The 22,418-nt window shown below is 43.3% G+C and overlaps 2 protein-coding genes and 1 long non-coding RNA gene across 6 annotated transcripts in view; 2 read left to right on the top strand and 1 right to left on the bottom strand.

Moving 5' to 3' along the window:
- The window catches only part of si:ch211-207d6.2 (sickle tail protein homolog), a 56,087-nt gene extending 53,397 nt beyond the window's left edge, over positions 1-2,690 (top strand). For all 4 annotated transcript variants that reach the window (XM_062529023.1, XM_062529032.1, XM_062529015.1 and 1 more), the window contains 2 exons: positions 161-292; positions 847-2,690. In XM_062529023.1, the coding sequence (XP_062385007.1) occupies positions 161-292; positions 847-1,083 (369 nt within the window). In that variant the 3' untranslated portion in view covers positions 1,084-2,690. The remainder of the gene's footprint in view (positions 1-160; positions 293-846) is intronic.
- A 2,385-nt stretch (positions 2,691-5,075) lies between these two features.
- Positions 5,076-16,919, bottom strand: paxip1 (PAX interacting (with transcription-activation domain) protein 1). Its single transcript, XM_062529043.1, has 21 exons — positions 16,750-16,919; positions 15,504-15,638; positions 15,359-15,402; positions 15,076-15,139; positions 14,804-14,914; positions 12,983-13,705; positions 11,796-12,750; positions 11,033-11,127; positions 10,721-10,816; positions 10,268-10,405; positions 9,934-10,055; positions 9,583-9,767; positions 9,235-9,278; positions 9,069-9,136; positions 8,796-8,898; positions 8,238-8,406; positions 7,852-7,952; positions 7,335-7,469; positions 6,906-6,981; positions 6,709-6,773; positions 5,076-5,468 (listed from the first exon to the last, which is right to left on the bottom strand). Exons 1-21 carry the CDS (start codon positions 16,828-16,830, stop codon positions 5,457-5,459), a joined length of 3,522 nt encoding a protein of 1,173 aa, XP_062385027.1. The 5' UTR covers positions 16,831-16,919; the 3' UTR covers positions 5,076-5,456.
- Positions 16,920-20,952: 4,033 nt separating this feature from the next.
- LOC134102513 (uncharacterized) lies at positions 20,953-22,142 on the top strand. The gene is made up of 3 exons (XR_009941518.1): positions 20,953-21,024; positions 21,132-21,155; positions 21,275-22,142. It is a non-coding gene; the product is annotated as an uncharacterized LOC134102513 (long non-coding RNA).
- Positions 22,143-22,418: the final 276 nt, after the last annotated feature.

A 22,418-nucleotide genomic window follows, 5' to 3' on the forward strand; every position in this document is an offset into this window, starting at 1 on the left:
AATGGGGTTTTCTTTTGGGTTGACTTAAGCATGCCGCCGCCAATTTTCTCCTTCCAGAATCATGTCTATAATCAGAAATCCCACCTGCTCTGCTCACCTCTGGAGCTGTCCGCTCACGTGTTGGCCGATTCACTGACCGTCTTCCTGTTTATCATTCTAGAACAGCGGCGGTTCGTCCTCCACGTCTAGACCCACGCTGCCTTCGCCCAAGACCCGACAGCAGCCTGGCGCGAGCGCGGAGAAAGCCGGGAAATCGCAAAAGCTCCAAGATACCCAGAGGCAGTTCAGACAGGTAGTTCTGCTGTGAGGCAGCAGTTTTATGGAGGGACACTCATTCTTGATCGTTAAAAAAAAAAAAAATGGCAGAAAGAAACAGTTGTTGTGTTCAGCGTTGTAAAAATGTGAACCGTGAATGTTTTCTTGTGGAGTGGACTGTGCCTATGTGAATCAGCTGTGATGTTTCCTTCTCTCCTTGTCTTGCTGGTCACAACTGTTTCCATACACTTCTACCATACCACCCCCCACCCCCACCCCTTTGAGCATGTTCATTGTGTAACAACCCATAAGCACATTAACGAGAACAGTCATTTTATATTCCTTGAATCTCTGAAGCAGTATTGCTGTCAAGCCAAAAGAAAGACCATTTGAAACAATTCCAATAATGTTTTACAACAGCTGTATAGTAGCCCCCTATGTGTTTCATTTTGATGAAAATGTGTAATTGTGTTCAAGTAATGTCTTGCAGTACATACTGGTGAAATGAGAAAAAAGAAAACATATAATCATCATGGAGCTGTGTAATCATCCTACTTGACATTCCATGTCTTTCGGCATCTTTGTTTGCAGGCTAACGGGAGTTCTGTGAAAACTGATGGGGATAGTAAACATGCTTTCCTTGCTTTACCTGCTTCTAAGATCCCAGCCTTTTGTCCTAGCTCTGGAAAAGGTAGCTTGTCTTCTCCTAACTCAAACATGTCTAAGCCTACTAATCCATTATCCGCCTCTTCCTCCTCCTCCTCCCCTCCTCCTCCGCCCTCTCCTCCACCCCCATCTCCCCCTCCAAGTCCGCCATTCCGTGTCTAAGTCTTGGCCGGCACATTCGCACCTCAGCCCACGCCCTCCCTCGCCCCGTCCCTTCCAACGACTCCCTCCAGCTCCACGGGGCCAAAGGCCAGACCCTTTCTTTCCTGCAGCAGCAGCAGCAGACTCAAAATGGCCGCCCCCACACCTCCCCTTCCCATCACCCCGTCAGCATCCCTACCACCTCGTCCTCTGGCATTAACTACTCCTCCTCTTCCTCCTCCTCTTACTCTTATTCCTCCTCTTCCTCCGTGTCCCCTACCTCCACCTCCTCCTCCTCCTCGCCCTCTTCCCCCTCCCTCCTCTCCCCCACGGCCGTGGCTCAGGGTGGCAGGGGAGGCCGGGCAGCCCACCTCCACGGCATCGGCAGCGTTCGGCCACAGGGGGGCAGCGGTGGTCCGCCCGCCGTCACACCAACATCATCCTCCAGGGACATGGCATGACCTCCATGTTCTGTTTTTTTTATGTTCGTTTTTTTTGTATGTGTCATTTTTTGACTTCTGTTTCTTCTCCTCCTCCTTCATCGTATGTTGTTTTATAGTGTTGTCTGTATGTTCATGTTCTGAACGTCAGTTGAATCTGTTTATGGGTGTAAATTGCCTGCAAGGCTGCTTGATGTGTGATGAGATAAGAGTGTAACCTAGAGAAAAGTCAGCCTTTTGCCCTGTGCGTCTATACAAGTATTGATGAGTTTAGTCACTGTATTCACAAGATAATTTAATTCTTGGCTTACATTACATGCAAGAGAGAGGAAAATATGTAACCCATTAGATTTAGAGCTAGACAGTCAGTGCTTTGGAAGATGTTTATTTTTTATTTATGTAAAAGGTTAGCAGTTTTAATGGATGGTATTGAGAATATATTTTATATAAATATGTTTGGGAATGAATAGATCATGTTGAAATAGAATCACTACAAAAAATGTACAAAATATTTTTGAAATTTGAAAAAAAGACTTCAATACTGCAGTATATTTTCACCTACTTTGGCTTAAAAGTGGCCATAGACATCTATCTATAGCAATGCTTTGACACTCATATAAAGTTTGAATTGATTTTGAAAGGGAGCTGAAACGGCAGCATTTATTTGTAGAAGGCATCGCGCAGGTTCCTATGCACTGCCAAATGATTTCTCTGACCAGTATAGACCAATGTGGAACCTGTCCTCCTCAGTATGTGTCTGTGCCAACATACCAAAGCACTTGGGTGTTCATTTTACACTGACAGACAATGCTGTGCATCAGAGCCACTGTGTGATTATGACTGTGACAGGGCACTGTCACACAAAGCTGTCTCTCTCATTGTGCAGTAGTAGAGACTCACTGGTTTTGATACCACAGTATGTGATCATGAGCAACATGCAAAATGTTTAGAAGAAAAAAAAAAGAGAGATTTTGGTTGATTTGGCCAAAGTTTACTTCAATGCATGCCTTTCAGATGTTTGAGATTAAATTTGTGTTTGCACAAAATACTGTAAATAGTTGATTTCTTTCTCTTTTAATTTTATAAGCTTGTATAACCTGTACAAAGCTCTGTGGAAGAAAATGTGTGTGAAGGTGTCTGACCTAATAAAGGGCTGCCTGCTTGTAGTACAGATTGAATCTGTTTGGACTTTGAATTCAATCGTGTGGGGTTTTTTTCTCTTTTTTAATATAGATCTGATATTAGAGTGCCTCAGTCACATAGGAATCATTTGAAACTTGTGTTTACATATGTCTAAATTTTTTCTGCTTCAGGAGTGATTGTGTGTCAGTATAGCATTTAGCAACAAATTAAATTTTGCTTATGTTTTTGGCTACTTGTGAAAGAACTTCTATCTCTCTCTGTTTGGCACACATTTAATATCATATCATGATGAAGTCATACTGGATAATCAGACTTGTATTTTAGCAATTCCAACTGTTATCAGTTGAGCAGCATGTGTATAATGTTCAGTAATATTGAATTAGATGAACTCTTCTTACATATTAATATTGTATTATATTTGTAAGACGATAGCCCAGTTTCTTCATTGTCAGCCAATTGCCAGCCATGTAGCCTACATTCCAAATGTACGCCAATTTCTGTTTTGTGACAAAAAAATAAGATGTTGACAATTGGATATTCAGAGAGTATTTTTATAGTAATGTTGCACCCATCATTTCCTAGTATCTTATCTTCTTTGTCAGTCAAGATAGGGAACACTTTATTGGTCAAGGAGACACCTTGGCAATATCAAATATGCTAGACAATTTGGCTACATTTTTATCTTGTGAGGAAAGCAATTAATATGATAAAATAAAATTCCAGCAAGTGATAATTTGTGGCACACAAACCTCCCTTGTGCAAACATGATTGGCATATTAATCTGGACTTTGTCATGGATGGAATGATTATCTTAATTCAGAAGATAAATCAATGAACTGTCAAGTGATCAGACATGATAAGTCATTTGTTTACTATTCATTATGATGCCACTGACCGCGATCATCACAGCAGGGGTGGTTAAAACTTGTATTTATTCAGTATCTCACCAGTTCATTGTTTATGTTTACTTGTAAATGGAAGCGCCTACAATAAAATAGTCTATCTATTGCCTTTGTTTCACATCAAAATGGAGCAGTGGAATTGCCAAGACTGGTTCTGTTTTTTTTTTTTTTATATATATATATATATATATATATATATATATATAAAAAAATGGCACTGCCAGTTTAATTAGCTCCTTTAGAAATTCCATAGCCTACTTAATGAATCCCTGGATAGATCCACTGTAATTAGCCAGTAATTTGTGTATTAATAATGGGGGTAAAAGTTAGTCCGCTTGTTGAAATGTGTCTGAGAGGGAGGAACGCTCAGTAATTAAAATGTAAGTCCTTCTAACGTTTAGGAGTAATTATTATTTTCCCTAGCCTTTTATTGCAGTGATGCATCAACAGAGTAAATCTTTAAGGACATTCACAAACCAACAAGGAACTTTGTGCAAGTTAATCAAAGATTACTCCTCATTTGCATTGTTAATTGGAATTAACAAGGGTGTTAATTAGCCTCAGTGAAGGGGGGAAGTTGCTGGCACCACTTTGTGATCCTCAATTATCTTTCAACTTATCATTATTTCACACTGGCATGAGTCATTCCTGCCATAAGAACATCATATTTAGTGCTTCAGAGTTGGCCTAGACCTACTTCATATTTTTGTTTTCATTATTGAGAACTGTAGTATTCGTAGTGTAGTAAACACTCCAGGCCTAAAAATGAATGCCACTAAAAGAGCTTGTTTACACAGAAATCTGAATGAAAGTGACATACCATGGAGGTCAGTCATGCTGCAGGCACAGATTGATGGGCTTCTACTGCCATTAAATTCAATGGCAAGGGCAAGACTAGCCAGTTCTACACATGCAGTGTCAAGACCCATATAAAGAGCCAATCTTGAGTTTCTAACACCCCATGATCAAAACCTACCATAGAGCTACCAAAACCCAAAACTGAAATTGTACACCCACTGATTATGGTCAGTGGTACATGGGGAAATAACCGATGGTAAACAAATTGCAGACTTCTACTGTCAGAATTATGCAGGGCATGACCTTGAATGCGTAAGTCATAGGAGTTTTATTACAAACAGGCCTCCTACGACGCATATAGTATAATATTTTTAAGGGCAGCACTTCCAGCGTTTCTCCGCAGCTTGGGATCCAGGGGATGGCTGCAGGGCAATCTGTCTGACAGCAGACAATTACTCTCCATCGGTAACTACCTCAGCTCTTCATTAACAATTCATTAACATCAGCCTTGTGGGACTGGAACACTTTAAAAACAATGTCACAGTCATAGATCAGAAGCCTCCGATTTTTTTTATATGGAGACAAAAATGTTAAGATTTCTGCAGCTCTGAATGAGCATTCACCTATTGTATTCAGGTCTTAAGAAGATCACATGAGTATGTTTGAGCAATATAAACTTTACTCCCCACACATAAAACTAACATCAATTCACACACAACCTCACTGAGTCTGCAGTATCTCTTCACAGATGTGAGTAGGGATTTATTCCAAAAAAAAAAAAAAAAGAACAAACAAATCAACAGTAAAAAATACAACACACACAATGATACACTCACTGATTTCATAATTTACACATCATAAAAATAACAAATATCTATTTATTGTTAGCTATTCTGCAGAACCTGGGGAAAAAAACACAGTAACAACTGGTCTGTGTACAGGATACAAAAACACTGCAAAAAGGACAGTACTTTATGGTACTTTATGGTACAATGGAAGATTTCAGAGGCCCATTCATCAGTGTCTTCATGTGCCCTTGCAGGGACCTCTGTTGCAGCAGGTCGATAAACCCAGAGATCAGCATCTCTCCTCCAGCCTCAATGGCTCCCTATCACGTGAATTTATATGTGAGATTGTTAAGGGCCTAGATTGTTGATACGTAGAAAGAGATATTGTGGTACAGTGCCTTGCAAAAGTATTCACCCCCTACTTAGTATTTTCCTTATTCTTTTAAAATTACAATATGACATTTGAATGGATAATCCAAAAACCTATGCATTTAAATTACCAATTGTTATAGATGGATTTTACATCAAGAACGTCAAAATTGGCTAAGAGGGGGGAAAAACAGAAAACTTATGTGTGCATATGTATTCACCCCCTTTGCTGTAAAGCCCTTCAATAACATCTGATTCCACCAATTACCTTCAGAAGTCACACAGTTCAGTTAAATCCACCTGTTCTGAAAGAGCACTGAGTCTGCACTGCAGCACCATATAGCACGGATCACCACCAAACCAAACAACCTGCACCATGACCACCAAGGACCTCTTAACATAGGGTGGGTTATCAGAAAAAAACGCTATCCCACGGAGCACCAAGAAATACATTATTTAAAAATGGAATAGCATTCCACACCCTGCTGAAACACAAGGAGAGCATTAATCAGAGAGGTGGGCAAAAGGCCCAGGCCAAGAGCACTGTGAAAGAGCTGCTAAGCTCTATCCATAGTACCACAGTAAGTCACACACTCCATAGAGTTGGGCTTTCTGCAAGAGTGGCCAGAACAAAAAATCTTTAAAATTGCTTAAAGAAAAAAAAATAAGGAAGGATGTTTGGAGTTTCCCCAAAGCCAAAGGCATCTAGAAGATTCTCCAAACATGTGGATGAAGGGTACTCTGGTCAGGTGGGAGTCTAATTGAACCTTTTGGCGATCAAGGCGAACATCATGTGTGGCGAGAACCCGCCCCTCCCCAACAACTCCATCCCTACAGTAAAGCATGGTGGCAGCATCATGCTGCAGGGTTGTGTTTCATCTGCAAGGCCTGGGAAATTGGTCAGGATGGTAGGACTGATGGATGGTGCTACAGAGGAATGGGCAAAAGTCCCAGTGTCTTGTGCCAGGCTGATAGAAACGAAACAGAGCCCAGATCTGCCGCTGTAACTGATGTAAATATAGGCTAGTGGAGGGGTGGATACTTATGCACACTCTAGTTTATGTTTCACCATTAAAATGCATCTTACTTTCAAAGAGCTACGCATGAAAACAATAAAAATTACAAAAAGGGGTGAATACTTTTGCAATGTACTAATTCATGGAAATTCTTGAATGCCATTATTATCAAGTGTTAATATGTAAAAGGATATGAATCATAGTCCAAGGCCTGTGTTAACACCCCGGTCAAGATGAATTCAGCATTGTGTACATCTAAGGAGGGAGAGAATGCAAAACATTAGGCTACCAAAGCATGAAAGAAAATAGCAGTATATTGCAAAGAATGATAGCTATCAATCAGCTACTCTCTTTTTGTAGCAGCTCAAACAAAGAACATTCACTTACCAATATTCTTGAGGAAGTACTCTCTGCATAGATGCAAATCGTTCTCACAGGATATAAGAATAATTTCTGGTAGGTTCTACGAAAACAAAAAACACAATACACTCAAGAACCAGAAGAGACTGCTTGCAAAAAAAAAAGAAATAAAAGAACTCAAAGACAAGCGACACACACAAAAAGCACCGTTGATCTAATCATCTGTATCCAAACATGCAGACTGATCTAATTCAGAGCACTTCATCTGGAGCGGACGCTTCCGTGATATAATCATCAAACCTCATGACATGCATTATGGCCTTCTCTGGCAGTCTGTGCTGTGGGTAAAATGTGGAGAGAGAGAGAAGAGAGAAAAGAGAGAGAGATAGAGAGAGAGAGATAGATAGATAGATAGAGAGAGAGAGACAGACAGAGAGAGAGAGACGGCAGACATACTTTGTTTTGCTTGTGCTCCATGATCTTGCGGAAGGGGGGCTGCTTTGACAGCACCTTCCCTCCAGCACTCTCCACTATGGCTTTCATGGTGCTGAGGCTCGGACAGATCCCAGGGGTGATGTAGAAATACTTCCCCTGGAGGAACGCACAGAGATGGGGAGAAAGAGAGAGAGAGGGAGGGAGGGAGGGAGGGAGGGAGGGAAAGAGAGAGAAAGAGAGAGAAAGAGAGAGTGAAAATTGACTCCCTTTCTCTCAGGGAAGCCTGTCTGTGACATCCAATTAAGAAGCATCAAAACGGGACAAGCGCACGCCATCTCTCGAGCGCTGCGCTTACCTATCTCGTATCTAGCCACTCTTACAGCGTGATTAACTGTCGAGTACTTTTTTTTTTATCTCCGAACACACGCGCCGTTTGGTATCAGTGACGGAGTGACACGCGAGAGGGGAATGCAAAGTCGGCAGAAAGCACAAAAAAAAAACGCGACACAGATTAGCATGATGTTAGCGGCGCGCAGACCTTGAAGAGCGGGGCTGTGTGGGCTCTCTTCAGAGACTCCTCCAAGCTGAAGCTGAACAACACCTCCGCCTCGGCGTCCCGCAGCATGTAGTTCTGCTCGTCTGTGGACACAAACACACACAAAGAAATGAAATGCACTAATACATAACCAAAAAAAAATCTAAATAAATAAAGCAAGTAAAATTCCGCTCGGCAAATTTAATTATGTTAAATATTTTTGATATTACATTACAACCATGCTGCATTCAAAGACACAACATAATATCCAGTTTCTACACAAAGCAGGTGAGGAACCAAGGGTGGTGTTGGGATTCAACCCTCGGATCAACTCATGCTCCAGTATTAGCTCTACAGCACGAGGCTGCACCAGGCAGGCTGCCACGTACCCACAAACTTCTGGCTCTTCCAGCTCTCCTCCAGCCACTCGGCGGTCACCACATGCTTGACCACGGGGATGGCCGTGAGGAACTTGACCGTCCGCAGCACCTTGTTGGCCACCAGGTGAGTGCACTTCTGAGCACTTTCCGCCACCTCTCCTCCCAGCTCATACAGCCTCTGCAGAGCACAACAGAGCAGGTTACACAGTGGAGACAGATGGAGAGAGTGTAATGCTCCTGACAGTGAGCAGAGATGGTCATGCACAAGGCTGCCACTGGCAACGGGTTTTTGTGAATCCGATTCACGTTTTTCATATCATCCCACAAATAGTTTAATACATTTGATTCAACAGGGAAAGCAGGGGGATTACTTTTGTCATTGAGACTTCCCCACTGAAACGACATTAAAATCATTCAAAATCTATTTGGAGAAATCTATTTTACCGTTTTGGCAAAGAACCATATAGTAAGTGGGAAAGTTTCCAAGAAGGACTGTTGGGCTATACACTACTTAAATCCTCCTCACAAAGCCTGTGAGCAAGCCTCTGGTTTCATCCGTTCTCCTACCTTAATGTGCTGCTGGACGGGGAGAGGCTCAAAGCCGGTGAAGAACACACACGGTGTGGACTCCGGCGGAAGCTTCTTAGTTGGCGTTGGGAGCTCCTCAAGCCTGCAAGCCAAATTTGCACGACAAACCTCGTCAGACTCCAATGAAATGGTCTAGAGTGGTTTTCCTGTCAATCTGCTTTGTCAATTTATCTTCATCATAATATTAGACACAGAGCATTCCCCATGCTTACTACAGGGCAGGCACACACACGTTCTCAAGGACACACTCACCTGGGTTTCTTCGAGGGCGGCTGAGGGCTGGCATCCACCTGTTTCTGTTTCAGCTGAATACGTAGTGTCTGGGAACAATACGACAAATGATGATTACCGCTTACAATCACAGTTTATGCAATGTTTACAGACAACGTGTACAAAACCGCAACTAGCCAGAACTTACCGCTAAAGTGTCTGGTGCCACCTTGACAGGATTCCGCCATGCACCTGTCAATCACATACAACATGTCTTTCATTTCTCACACTCCGAGATCACACACTGACACTTCCGACAACAAAAATGAAGTAATGGCAAGCCATTTTCATCTTAAAAATATATATATACTGTATACTGAGAGAACTTGCCATTTTCATCTTAAAAAATACATATACTGAGAGAACTTGCAACACCATACATCACTCAGGCAATTTAAAGGCATTTAGAGGCAATTTCTAAATGTATCCCATAGGTCTCAACACATTTCAGACACACAAAGCAATAGTTGTTTTCCTTGGGGGGGGGGGCTCTTACCCAGTAGATTGTGGACCAGGAGTGGGTTGGGCGTGAGCGCCTCCTGCAGGTTGAACTGAGTGTACCTGCTGTGCTGCACCTGCCTCAGAGCCTCAAAGTTCCCCAGCAGGATGTCGCACAGCCACTGGGCGTTCACACACGGGATCCGCCACTCCTTGGCCTTCTCGTACTTCAGCCCACCCGGCCTGAAAAAAACGGCAGCATAAGCAGGTGAACACCACAGACTACAACAGAGGAACAGCTCGAGGAACACACAAAGCCTCGTGGGCATCAAGAGTGATCATAACAGACAAGGGCTCCGACATCCGAGAGCATAACGCAACAGGCTTGAAATCTAGGAGAGGAGCTTACTCTTTGCAGATGAGCACCGTGTTGCTCCGGCACAGGTAGCCGGTGTAACGGGCCCCCGCCAGGTAGGCCATGAGCTTCAGGTCATCCCGATCCGTGTCCACAAACCCCGTCACTGAGATGATCTGACAACAGAAGACCGAGAACATGATTAGTGCATGCTGCAACAACACATCAACTGGACTGAATGATTTACAGTAAGCTCGCTGTACTTCACAACGACTCAAATCATCATCTTCTGCCTAGAAACTGATGATGAAACGGGAGAAAAGCATTCCAGCACTGCCTTCTTTGGCAGCGGACTGATTTGGGACGAGTAGAGGTCGAAGGGCCTTACGTGCTGAGAGCAAGGCTTCGCTCCAGGTGGGAAGGCGAAGGGCAGGTGGAGAGCTCTGTGTGGGGGCACCATCTTCTTCTTCTTCAGGATGGTGTTGAGCCAGTGGATGGTGACGCATCGCCTGCCCTCTCTTAAGGCCTGCGGAGATGTCAAGCACAACGCACAAAACAATCAACGCTCCCGTAGTCATTTACGCGGCGTCTTCACTTCGGCCCGCGGATCTTTCCAGAAACGACAAGCAAAGTGCAGCACTGCTGATACAGCGAATCGTTTCCTAAGGTGTGTGTGGTCAAGAGGAGGTAAAAAAAAAAATCGACTACAAAACAAAAATAATCTAAAAGCGATGCCACACTCTCCAGCCACTTCAGGTGTATTCGTTAAAAGGAATCCACATCGGTCATGTTCACACATCCACAGGTATTTTGGAGGTATGATCTGTAGCGTGTCACTTACCTGAACATACATGCTGCTGACTTGGCTTTCACAAAGCAGGTGTGTGCAACGGTTGTTTAGGGACGAGTCCACAGTACCACCATAGCTTTGAATGATCTGCAGGTTAAAAGATCCAGCATTAAAACAACTATATTTATTTCAGTGCTGCTGCCTGCATTTGTTAGATGTTAAGAGTATAATGCAGGGGTCAGCAACCTTAGGCATGCATAGGTGCCACCATTGGCACATGGTAGCATAATCAATGGCACATTGGAGACAGGAGAATAAGAGTTTATATTGTTTTGCACGGAGACTGGGAAGTGATGTTCTTACTTTTTTCCAAGTTGTCAGAAGCTGCTTGTCCGCCATTTGTTCTGGATAGTCAGCAATGGCGAAGACACATCCGACCAAGAAGCCGTCTTCAGGAACTGCCGGATTAAATTATCGATAAATCAGTAAATCAGAAGGGTGTGTATGAGGGGCCGCTTAGGAAATCATTAATTATTGGTCATACACACACACACCTTCATCATAATCTCACATACACACTATCATAATCTCACATACACACCATCATAATCAGTAAGCCATTTCAGTAAACTAGTTACTTGGCAATAAGCAGCATTCGTGCTGGCAGACAGTTTTGGTAACCTGGCAAACACTTGACCAAAGCACTCGAAAACAAGGTTGAGGGTGCGGTCGGCACAAAAAACATAATGGGTGGACACAAGTCACTTGCTGCAGTAGACAAGGGGTGCCTCTCAACATGCCTCCTCGATCCTCGAGGGGCGTTCCCACAGATCTATAACTAACACTGGACAGACTATCCCATTGTTTCCCCCCCATCATTCTTTATGTAGATCAGTGAGGATCGAGGCCCGAGGAGCGAGGGAGGACGTATAAACGCTGCATGAGAGGCACCTCTGGTTACCAAAATCATCCACCCATGGACTGTATACAATGCTGCTAAATGTATTATTGCCCAAGTGGCTTCTCATAGGTGTAAGCCTTTACTTATAAACCAAAACTGGCTAAGTAGCGAACTGAAATGACCAGTAGTGGTCAGAGGAGATGACCGGAGGAGGTGTGCTCTTACTGTCTTGGGCATTCTCGTGACCGAACAGCTGGTGGGGCTGAGGCGGGTGGGGCCCAGGCTGCATGGAGACCTGGGTCTGATGTGGCAGCACCTGCTGCGTCTGATGCTGCATGCCCTGCGGATTCTGGTTCTGGACATGCTGCTGCTGCTGCTGCTGTTGCTGTTGCTGCCGCAACATGTGCTGCTGCTGTTGCATCTGCAAGAAATGTTGTTGCTGCTGCTGTTGTTGTTGTTGTTGCAAGTGCTGCTGGTGCATTTGCTGTTGCTGATTCTGCTGTTGTTGCTGCTGCTGCTGCTGCTGCTGCTGTTGTTGTTGTTGGTGCTGATGCTGCAGTTGCAACCTCTGCTGCTGTAACTGTTGCATCTGCAGCGCGTGCTGCTGCTGTTGTTGTAACTGCTGCTGCAGGGATGGGCGAAGCAGCTGCTGGGGTCGCAGCTGCTGCTGAGTGAATGGATGCTGCTGCTGCTGCTGCTGCTGCTGCTGATTGAAGAGTTGCTGCTGCTGTTGTTGCTGCTGCGGATGCATCTGCTGCTGCTGTGGATGAGCCTGCTGCTGCATAAAGGGATGCGTTTGCTGGGGCATCTGTGGAAAGCCTTGGGGTGGAACCGGCTGCTGCTGCTGCAATTGTTGTTGTGGCTGCTGCTGTTGCGGATGATGTAACTGCATGACTTGGGGCTGGAGGTGCATCATTGGGTGTTGTTGGGGTGGCATCTGCTGGGGGTGATGTTGTTGCTGTGGCTGTTGCAGCTGATGGCCTTGCTGCTGCTGCTGCTGCTGTTGTTGCTGCTGTTGTTGCTGCTGCTGCTGCAGGAGAAGTTGCTGTGCTTCGGTGAGCTGCTGCTGTGTCGCCGGTGGCTTGGCCTGAGGGAAAATCATCTGATTGGGCACGCCAGGCTGGCCTGGATGAGCCTGCTGCTCCAGGGGCTTTGCTGGGCCGGAGAGACTCTGGAGAATCTGTGGTGACAATGAGGGAATATTCACATCAGAAGAGAGAGAGAGAGAGAGGAAGAGAGGATAAGACATTGCTTTTTTTTTGGCCATTCAAAGCACTTTTATGTGAAGTGTCTCTTTGTAAAACATGCACGTTTTGACAACAAGGATTGTACTTTACAGCATGAGCTCTGTACAAAATGTACTTTGTACTCTGTACTTTACAGCATGCACTGGAATGTGTGAGTGTACTTACATGTGCGACATTGGAGGGTCTGTTGGGCTGCTGGACGTCGGCACTGTTGGTGATGTTCCTCAGCGTCCGGGCCGCGGGGCTCCAGCCGGGCACACCCTCCGGCCTGTCCGCTGCCCCGGCCCCTCCACCGCCAGCCACCTCCGTAGGCAGCGCCGGGCCGCCCGCCCCCGTGGCCCCGGGGATCATGGGCACGCTGGCGCACAGGTTGATGAGGCCCGAGTCCTTGCCCGGCTGCAAGCGGCGCTTGGCGGCGGCCGCGGCGGGCGGCTGGAGCACCTCGGCCGGCGTCCAGCTCAGGTTGCCCTCCTTCTCCGGCGACGAGTCGTCCGAGTCGTCGAACATGAGCTCGCTGCGGCGCTCGGGCTTGTGGGTGGGGCTGGGCGAGCGCGACTGCGACGGCGAGCGCGAGGACGAGCCCCCGCGGCGGCGGCAGCGCGGCCCCGGCCGCCGGCGGTGTCGGGCGACGGGCGAGGCGTCGCGCGACGTGGCGCCGCTGGAGCGCCGGCTGCGCGGGGAGCGGCGCGGGCTGTAGCTGCCGTCCGAGCGCGAGCCGCGGCTGTACTCGTAGTCGCTGCCTTCCTCCTCCTCGTCCTCCTCCGGGCAGACCAGGCGAGGGTGGTAGACCAGTTCATCCTTACGGGCCTTGTCCTTCACGGAGTCCACCACCCACTCGGGCGTGACGATGAGGATGCCGCTCTCCCTTAAGGCACGCTCATACTTCTCCTGAGAAGAATCAAGTGAACAACAAATGTCAACAACAGCACAGGTTTGACTTGAACACAAGAGGCATGTTAGACAACTTAACTTTACATGTTATTTTAAGAAAACATTATTTGCCAATGGATTTTGCTTTATCTTCCCACTTTTTTCACTGTCTTTTGTTGTGGGAAAGGCTAAAGAGTCCATTTGCTTGAAGACCTGGACCGGACAAATCTAGAGCTAGACTCCGGTGTGCGGACACTCCCTCTTGTTTTACGTCCGTATACTTTGTCCTGCACCTGACTTAAAGAAGCGCACGCCACCACTCTACCAAACTTGAAGGCTAAAGACTAGTGTGCATTAAACCAACAGGTGAACATGACTGAACTGAAATCAGTTATGCTTAGACTAGGAGTATGCTATACTTCCCATGTGTAAGCTACAAGCCTACAAGGATACATGAAAAGTTCTCTCATCTAAAGTAAGAATATTGCACAAGCTATGTAAATAGTTAAAAAGCCATAGGAAAACTTTGATGCTGCCAAAAGTAACACACCTTTTAGGTAATAGTGATTAAACACTCAGGACCAGGAGAAGACATCCTAGCTATTAAGTCGTATGGGCATAGAACTTATAAGAGTCTGACCATGTGGCTGAAAAACAAAACACTTTCCCTGACTGCTAACAAGGGAGTAGACAGAACAGGCTTGTTTTATAGTCCAGCCAACAACAGTGAATGCTAGTTTAGAGCCCCGTAAACAAAGCCTTCTAAGAGCCATAGAATTAGACCCTTGCCAATAAACTCCAAGGAGGCTGAAATGCAGAGGGCCAGGCAAAAACCCTGAGGTTGCCTCTAGGAAATCTTGCCCTATAAAAACATCTTCCTGGCTTCAACAAAGGCCAAATCCAACCTTCAGTTCATACACAGTGCAAGAAATCATGCATTACATAAGCATAATCAGTCTCTTTCCGCAATCAATAGAAATGAATTATAGGATGGAATAAAAACATGAAACAAATGGCAAGTAGTTGGAAAGTTGTTGGAAAGACCACAGACTAATGGTCATAAAAGCAGTGTTGACCAATAACAATTCAATAGGACAGACAGCTTAAGATTCTTACCCCTTTGGGCTGTGGGACAATCAAGTGAGTGCACTTCTTATTGAGTGAAAGCTGACAGTCTCCACCATGGTATGTGATCAAGGCCCAAAGAGTGTTGAGATCTTCAGGGAGCTGAAAGACAAATGTACTTTTGAGAGGACCGTCAGACACATCGTTTTAACCTAAAACTGCAGGGATACTAGGGAGTTCAAGACAAGTAGGAAAACAAGAGAGTATAGAACCACCTTTGTGTTTTTAAATTAGGAGTCAGGGCCATAATATTTGATACTTACTCGTGGCAGACATGCTGTAACTCCAAAGAACAGCTGTCCTGATTCTGGAGAGAAGCCTGTGACTCTATATAGTTTGTGTTAAAATAATATAACTTGGTGATTATGTTGGATGGACACATGTCAAAATTAACATTAGAGTGGGTATGAGAGAATAGTTAGAAGAGCAATGAGTCAACCCTGGGACAGGGAAGCTGTGCAAGAGTCATTAAAAACTAAACAAAACGTAATGTAGGTACAGTATACAGTTCATATCCTAAACACCAGTGTACTTTCAAAAGGATACGGTAGCAAGTCTCCACATCGCACAGAGAGAATCACCCAAGATGGCTGAGAAGGAAAGAGACACATGTTGAAACAGCCATCTAAAAAAAAAGCTTCATACACTATTGACTTAAGACTGTCACATTTCTCCAGGTTCGTTTAGTTACCTTTACAACTGGCAAATCAAAGACTTCACGTGATTCACTGACTTCAGGATTGTCACCATCTACTGCAATGATGTGAGTTGCCAAAGCATTGTAGGAAACTTCTTTTCCTTTCCCAGCTTTCAGAAGTTGAACAACCTACAAAGTAATGTGACTGGGTCAGATAAAATGTGATGACACTACTGTCCAAAACAAAGACGAGTCTTTGGAATGTATAGTGCAGAAATTCATATTCTTATCATGATGACGTTAAAAAGAAAATGCATGCAGTGGTAACCTCTAGCCATGGGTGTTTGGCACGTACACCTGAACTAGATTCCTTGTGAATGAATTCTTAGCTGTGGTCCAATTAATGATGCATCGGTCATGTTTTTCATGTCAGTTAACTTATGCAACGTCTCTCACATTAAAATAGCTTTGCGTCATGGAAAGCAACAACCATCAACAGGTTCGATCAAGAATGACAGTCAATAATTGTAAATATGTAACACAAGCATGTTCGTGTAGCTGATCATCAACATACCGCTACCTACTAGCCTCCTAGCAAACTAGCTAAAGTTACCCTGCCTAGGGCTAGCTAAGCTGCAACACATTCATTCACTAACATATTGACTATGAATAGAGGCGTTTTGTGCAAATAAATCTAACGGTGTGCACATGGTGAAAGGCATTCTAGCAAGGCATAGTAGTTACTCGCGTCTGAGACACATCCAACATATTCCTGACAGTAACTCTAAGCTAACTTGGCTACCGGAGTTATCCTTGAGGACAAGTAAACATGAACGTTTGCGAACCCCGCCAAATCCGTAAGATCTCATTGTAATTGATGGTCTTATAATAAAATCAGACACATGTTCTGTACAGAGGAGTTCCTAACAAATAGCGTCATATTCATGGATCAATGTCTAGAGCATACATAGATAGTTCATCGCATCAATCAGTTAGCTATGATGGCTAACATTAGCTCGGCATTACCTTGTTAGCAAGACAAGTGGGCAAGCTTGATTCAAAATACTTTAAAGCACTAAGGTTGTTATGTGAAAACACAATAACTGAAAATGACAACACACATCACAACATGAACTTTCAGCTGTAGTAGGTGTCAGTCAGTTTAATCCAAATGCAAATACGCAAATAGTAACACTGTCTAAATGCAAGAACACAATGAGAATGGTTAGCAAGTTAGCTGAAATGGATTGCCAGCTAGGTAGCAACAACTGGGCTAGCTACAGAACTGTGTACAGTTTACCTTTTGGTCAATATCGCCAACCACGTAGAATTTAACATCTTTAAAAAGCTCTTCGGGCACCGTCAATTCCTCTTCAGACATTGCACGGTATCAACAGAGGACGTTATGAATTGAAGATATTAGGTATTGCACATATTCAATGAACTTCTATCCATTTACTGTCCTCAAAGTGCAGTCTCCAAAGCGCCAAATACTACGCGGGCTTTGGAAGCCTACATTTTGACCCAGGGTAGGGAAGTAAAACAGATGTGTAGTTCTGTATAGACATTTTAGATCTAAAGTTGTGTTTTATAATAACTCAGGTTTTTTAGAAGCACTATATACTATTTGATATTTTATTTACCACTTTTTCATTATTATCCGTGGCAGAAAATCTAATTCAACTGGAATAACTCCCCCCTTAAGAAAAGTCCGCTAGTCTGTTTACAGGACGGGAGCGCGTAAGGTCTCTTCCGGTTCGGATAGCCGCCCGGAAAGCGCCGGAAAGCGACCATGGATACATTTTTTGACAGTTTGGATTTTTATTTAAAATACATGTGTCTGTGGTTAGGATAATAAGACAAATAATAAACTTTGACTAACATGCTTTTAGATCTGATTACTCTGCTATTAAAAATGAGTTCTACCACTAGCCATCAAATAGGCCTACACCCTTCTGTGACCACTTTTATGTTGCCAGACAACTTCACTACTTGCTTGAAAGTGGCCACATTGTAGGAAATGGAGAAATAGACATAAGCACTCCTTTTTATGTTTTATGAATTTAAAGATCTCTGATCTCTCTCTCTCTCTCTCTCTCTCTCTCTCTCTCTCTCTCTATATATATATATATATATATATATATATATATATATATATATCCAACAAGTCTGGTAAGAGCTGCCTGCCATCCATTGCTCCGATGATTAGGCTACATCAATAGGCTACTACCACCTCTCTTCTCTCTAGCTTAACGTTCCAGCAGCAGATGGTGAGAGATGGTATCAAAGGTTGCACTGATATCAAGGAGAATCAGAATGGAAGTCCATCATCAGCTGCATAAAGGAGATCATCTGAATCATGGCCGTTTCAGTACTGTGCACAGGATGAAATCCAGACTGGAATGGCTCAAAGAGATCATTGCACAGTACTGAAACGGCCATGATTAAGTTGATCTGTGCAGCTGATGATGGACTAACATTCTGATTCTTCTTGATAAGTGCAGGCTTTGATACCATCTCTCACCATCTTCTGCTGGAACGTTTAGCTAATATCGGAGTGTGTGGGAGTGCTCATCAGTTGTTCACCTCCTCTCTCTGGAAGGACATGAGTTGCAAGTCTGAGAGTAGCCTACTGCTGTGACAAGAGGGGTGCCCCAGGGGTATGTGTTGGTCCCTGATCTGTTGTTCATCATCTACCTCCCACTTGGCACTATCCTCAGGCAACATGGTGTTCAACTTCACTATATGCTGATGACACCCAGCTCTACTTTTCAACAAACCTACTGCCACTCTTTCGCCAGCTGAACTTACAGTCTCCTTAATTCATCCCAAAGGTGTTCTATTGGGTTGAGGTCAGGACTCAGTCAGGCCAGTCAAGTTCACCCACAGCAAACTCTGTCATCCGTGTCTTGCTACAGGAGCTGTTGATTCTGGCTGTCACTGAATCAATCCTATGGACATCCATCATATTGTGGGGATATGGACACTCTGATTGTAGCATTGATTAATCCAAGCATATTCACAAGGTAACCTTCAACGTTTTGCTTTTTATATCTATATTTACATTTTGTTGAGTGCCACACATGCCTATTCTTATGCTGCAAGGGTCTTGAACATGAACTTAACCCCAATAGCTCAGTTCAACTTCACAATAAATCATACAGTGCGGTTTCACACAGCACCACCAGTAAGCTGGTAGGTAGGCTATAGCCTATTGAGATTCACGCACCATAGGCATTGGATATTGCCTAAACTTAAAGAGCTCATACAAAAATATTATATTTAGATGACAACCATTGTAATGTAGTTATTTTCAAGCCTGCGTGAATGCAAGTGAGAATTCACAATTGACTTGTGGACCGCTGCAGTGTGTCAACCCCATAACCACCACATCCTGGCTGTGGGTCACTTGGGAATGGGTGGGTCTGTATACATTTCAAAAGACTCAAACATTGATGCTCAAGCCTGCTTTGGTGTGTAATTGAATATCAATGACATACACCAGTACACCAGTTAATTGTGCTTCATGCAAGGACTTCATTGCTTTCATTGAACAAAATGGAAGACTTCTGGGGTAAGTCTGAAACAATGTCTTAACTGTGTGAATGTGAATGAGCACAAATGCAACATGTTAAAGAATTCTTGGTTTTATAGGTCTGGCAAAGGAATTCTCACTGATTCATCCATCCACTGGATACATTGGCACATGGTATAGCTACTTTCTAGTTTCAGTTGGTGTACTCAATGTCTTCCTGATGCTTCTGATAAAATATTTGGAAAACGATTCAAGGAAGTGGTGTGAAAAAACTAGATCCACGGTACTCCCCGAACCCACACAAATCCTGGAAATGAAAGAAGTCAAGAAGTCAAGAAGTCGAAGACAGAAATATGATCAGAGCAAGATGAAGATGTGAACTCAGAAAGTCAATGAAAATAAAAGCAAAAGTTCTGTCCAAAATCACTCAGGCACTGTATGATAGTTGTACATTTTGCAATTTTGTTTGATATTTAGAAGTGAATTAAAAGGGGAAATGTTTTCTAGGCTATATAAAATGATGGACAGTGAAATTATATGTTGTGAAATGCTTTTGTTGCTCAAAAGTGTTACTTTAGAGTGCACATTGTTAAAGGGAAGCATGTACTAAAACATCTGTTGTAAAACTGAAATGAATGTTTGATCATTTCTGAGTCGCTTTGATGGTAAAGACTGTTTTTCTCAGAATTAAAAAAAGATGTGAAAGAACGTTTTCAGCCGTCTCCATCTTTCAACTGACTTTTTCATGATGTGTTTAGAAGGTCTTTTAGGTTTCATAACGTTAGACATTTTTTATCTGACATTTGTAGCTGTAGCTGTGGTATAGCAGAGCTGAAACTCGGATGCTTGGCCGGACAATGTTGTCAGTGATAAGTATTTGAAATGAGCATGCTTTCTTAATGTCTATATAGTGACATATCAGGCCCATTTTATGAAATACATGTCTTACATGGTTCCTCTACACTATTTACTTCAGCTTTCATTTAAGATATCCAATGTGGCATCCAATTATTTAATTAAGTCAAGACACGAGTCAGGGCTGTGTATGGTTTTTGAGCAGCAACGCTGAATGGACAATAATAGAGGACCAATTAATTTAATTTGACGACAAACTGTATGGATTAGAATAGCAGACTGCTAAGCATACATACATATATTTATGACCTTGCCATGTTTCAATTAAGAATGTATCGCAATGAGAACAGGACAAGTTGTCCTGTCTTGCTGAATACAGTAGCCTACTTTGTGTGAACCTAAACAGTTAACCACAAAAAGGCTACAGTGGTATAGGCTATGATGACCTCGCCCTGGAGAAAAAACAACCACCCTGCTGATCATCAACTTTTAAAACAACAGAACATTATGTCCATATCATTTTTGACACTCTAGCCAGATGGGTTTGGGCCCTTGAGTCGTGGATCTGTCTGAGGTTTCTTCCTACTGTATCTCCAATTCTGGAGTGTTTCCTTGCCCCTCATGGGCTCTCTTTGAATGTTTAACACTCTGTAAAGCGCCATGAGACATGTGTAATGTTTTGGCGCTCTATAAGTGAAATTAAATTGAAATTGTCCAGATTTAAAGATAAATGGGAAATAGGTGCCACAGTAGTTTTGTTTTTGTTTCTTGCTCTGCTCATAAGCTTCTGCTTCTCCGTGGGCTGCTGTTTGCTTGGCTGCGGTAAAACCCTCTCAAAATAGGCTATGCTAATTCATTTGTCTTCTTGGGTAAATGAGTGAAGGACATCCCACTGCTCAGCATTATGAAGGAGATTTATATAAAATGTATGTTAAAAAAAACCCTGCTATAGGCCTAGTGAACAGATTTAGTCAGTTATCTGACCCAATGATGGTTGTCTGTTTCAGTTTCATCCCTGTGCCCTGTTCCGTTATTTTGTTGCTGTTGCTGATGTAAGCAGTGGTCAGTGCCTAAAAATGCCACAAAGTCTAATGCTACAAGCCTGGAGACCTTCAGCCAAACACATCCTACAAGTCTGTGCTCACTCCAGTATCAGGAAACACCTTAAGGTGTTGATATATATTGGTAAGTTGCATTCATTTTTTTGAGTGATTCTGATACTTGATAACAAAAAAAATGAAATGATGTAGTTTTATGTTTTTAAATGATGCCATTTTGTTTTGTTTTTTCAGCTAATATGGAAGGGAAGTGGCCCGGTAAGGATGAATTATTGTGGGGGATTTTCGAGCACTAGCTGAATTTCCAAAATGTATAGGCTGCTGTTGCATCCCTCAGCATGATAATGCTATACTCATCATGTCAAATTCTCTTATAGGGTTTGTTGGACCATGGATTCGTTACTTCCTCTTCTCTCTCTTTTGTGTTGTTGTCCTGTTGATTTATCTGAACTCCTACCTTTATAGAGATCTGAGAGAAAGACATGAACGAATGAGCAGGGCACTGACACGCATGAGATCTACTGTTGTGACAAACATCAAGTCTCAGGAGGATATTTATGAAGATGTTGAAGATGGACTTTGAGCTGTTCAGCTGAGCTGAAGCTGTAACTGACAAAGCAAAACGAATCAAAGCATTATTTCACAGAACCAAAAAACAGTTGATTTGCGATAAACACCTCTTGCAGGACAGAGGTTACAGTTGTATAAAAGGTTGCATGGAAAATTGCACTATACTGTAACTGGAATGTCAACTTCTTCATGCAATGAGACATAGAAACATATGTGCTCAGTAAATTGCATTATAATTCTATGACTCTGTCATTGACAAAGATACCAAGATTACTGTATGTAGTAGATTGCAATAGAGAATAGCCTCATTCAGTCACTCAGGTAGAATAAATGCAAATTAGGCTCAGTGTAATTGACTTGACTTAACTCTCTCATTCTCCACCTCAATCTGGTTTGTGATGAGCGTTCTGACGCATATGGCTGCCGTGCATCACCCAAGTGATTACCACATTGGTAGTGTGAGGTTTTCCACTTACACTGAGAAGAAGCGCTTAAATGCAATGTGTTGTTGTTGTTGTTGTTGTTGTTGTTGTTGTTGTTGTCAATTGGCCCTATGAGAACATGAACTTCAAAAGTTCTACCTTAGTCTGCACAGTTTGAAATTACTTTTTTGCATTCAATTAACCAAAACTGATATGTGAAACAGGACTCGTCAGATATAATGTCCAAAAATGGCCAAAGCCAAAATTGTTACAGGATATGTGAAGAACTGTATTTGACCAACATGCTATACAATTCGAATTGGGATGCTATACGGCACACACATTTTGCTCATATCTGAAAGAAAGGAACTGCGTGAGTGCAGTGATTAAGTTATCAACTGAAGTAATATCCAGGACTTTGTGATTACATTGGATCTGCATTATTCACTGATGTCTCTCCACAAAAGCAAAGTGTGCACCATAGATTCTGCACGCTTGACAGACGACATTGTTTTACTGGAAGTGCTAG

This window comes from Sardina pilchardus, chromosome 2 (genome assembly GCF_963854185.1).
Source record: "Sardina pilchardus chromosome 2, fSarPil1.1, whole genome shotgun sequence".
In the NCBI taxonomy this organism is placed as follows: Eukaryota; Metazoa; Chordata; class Actinopteri; order Clupeiformes; family Clupeidae; genus Sardina; species Sardina pilchardus.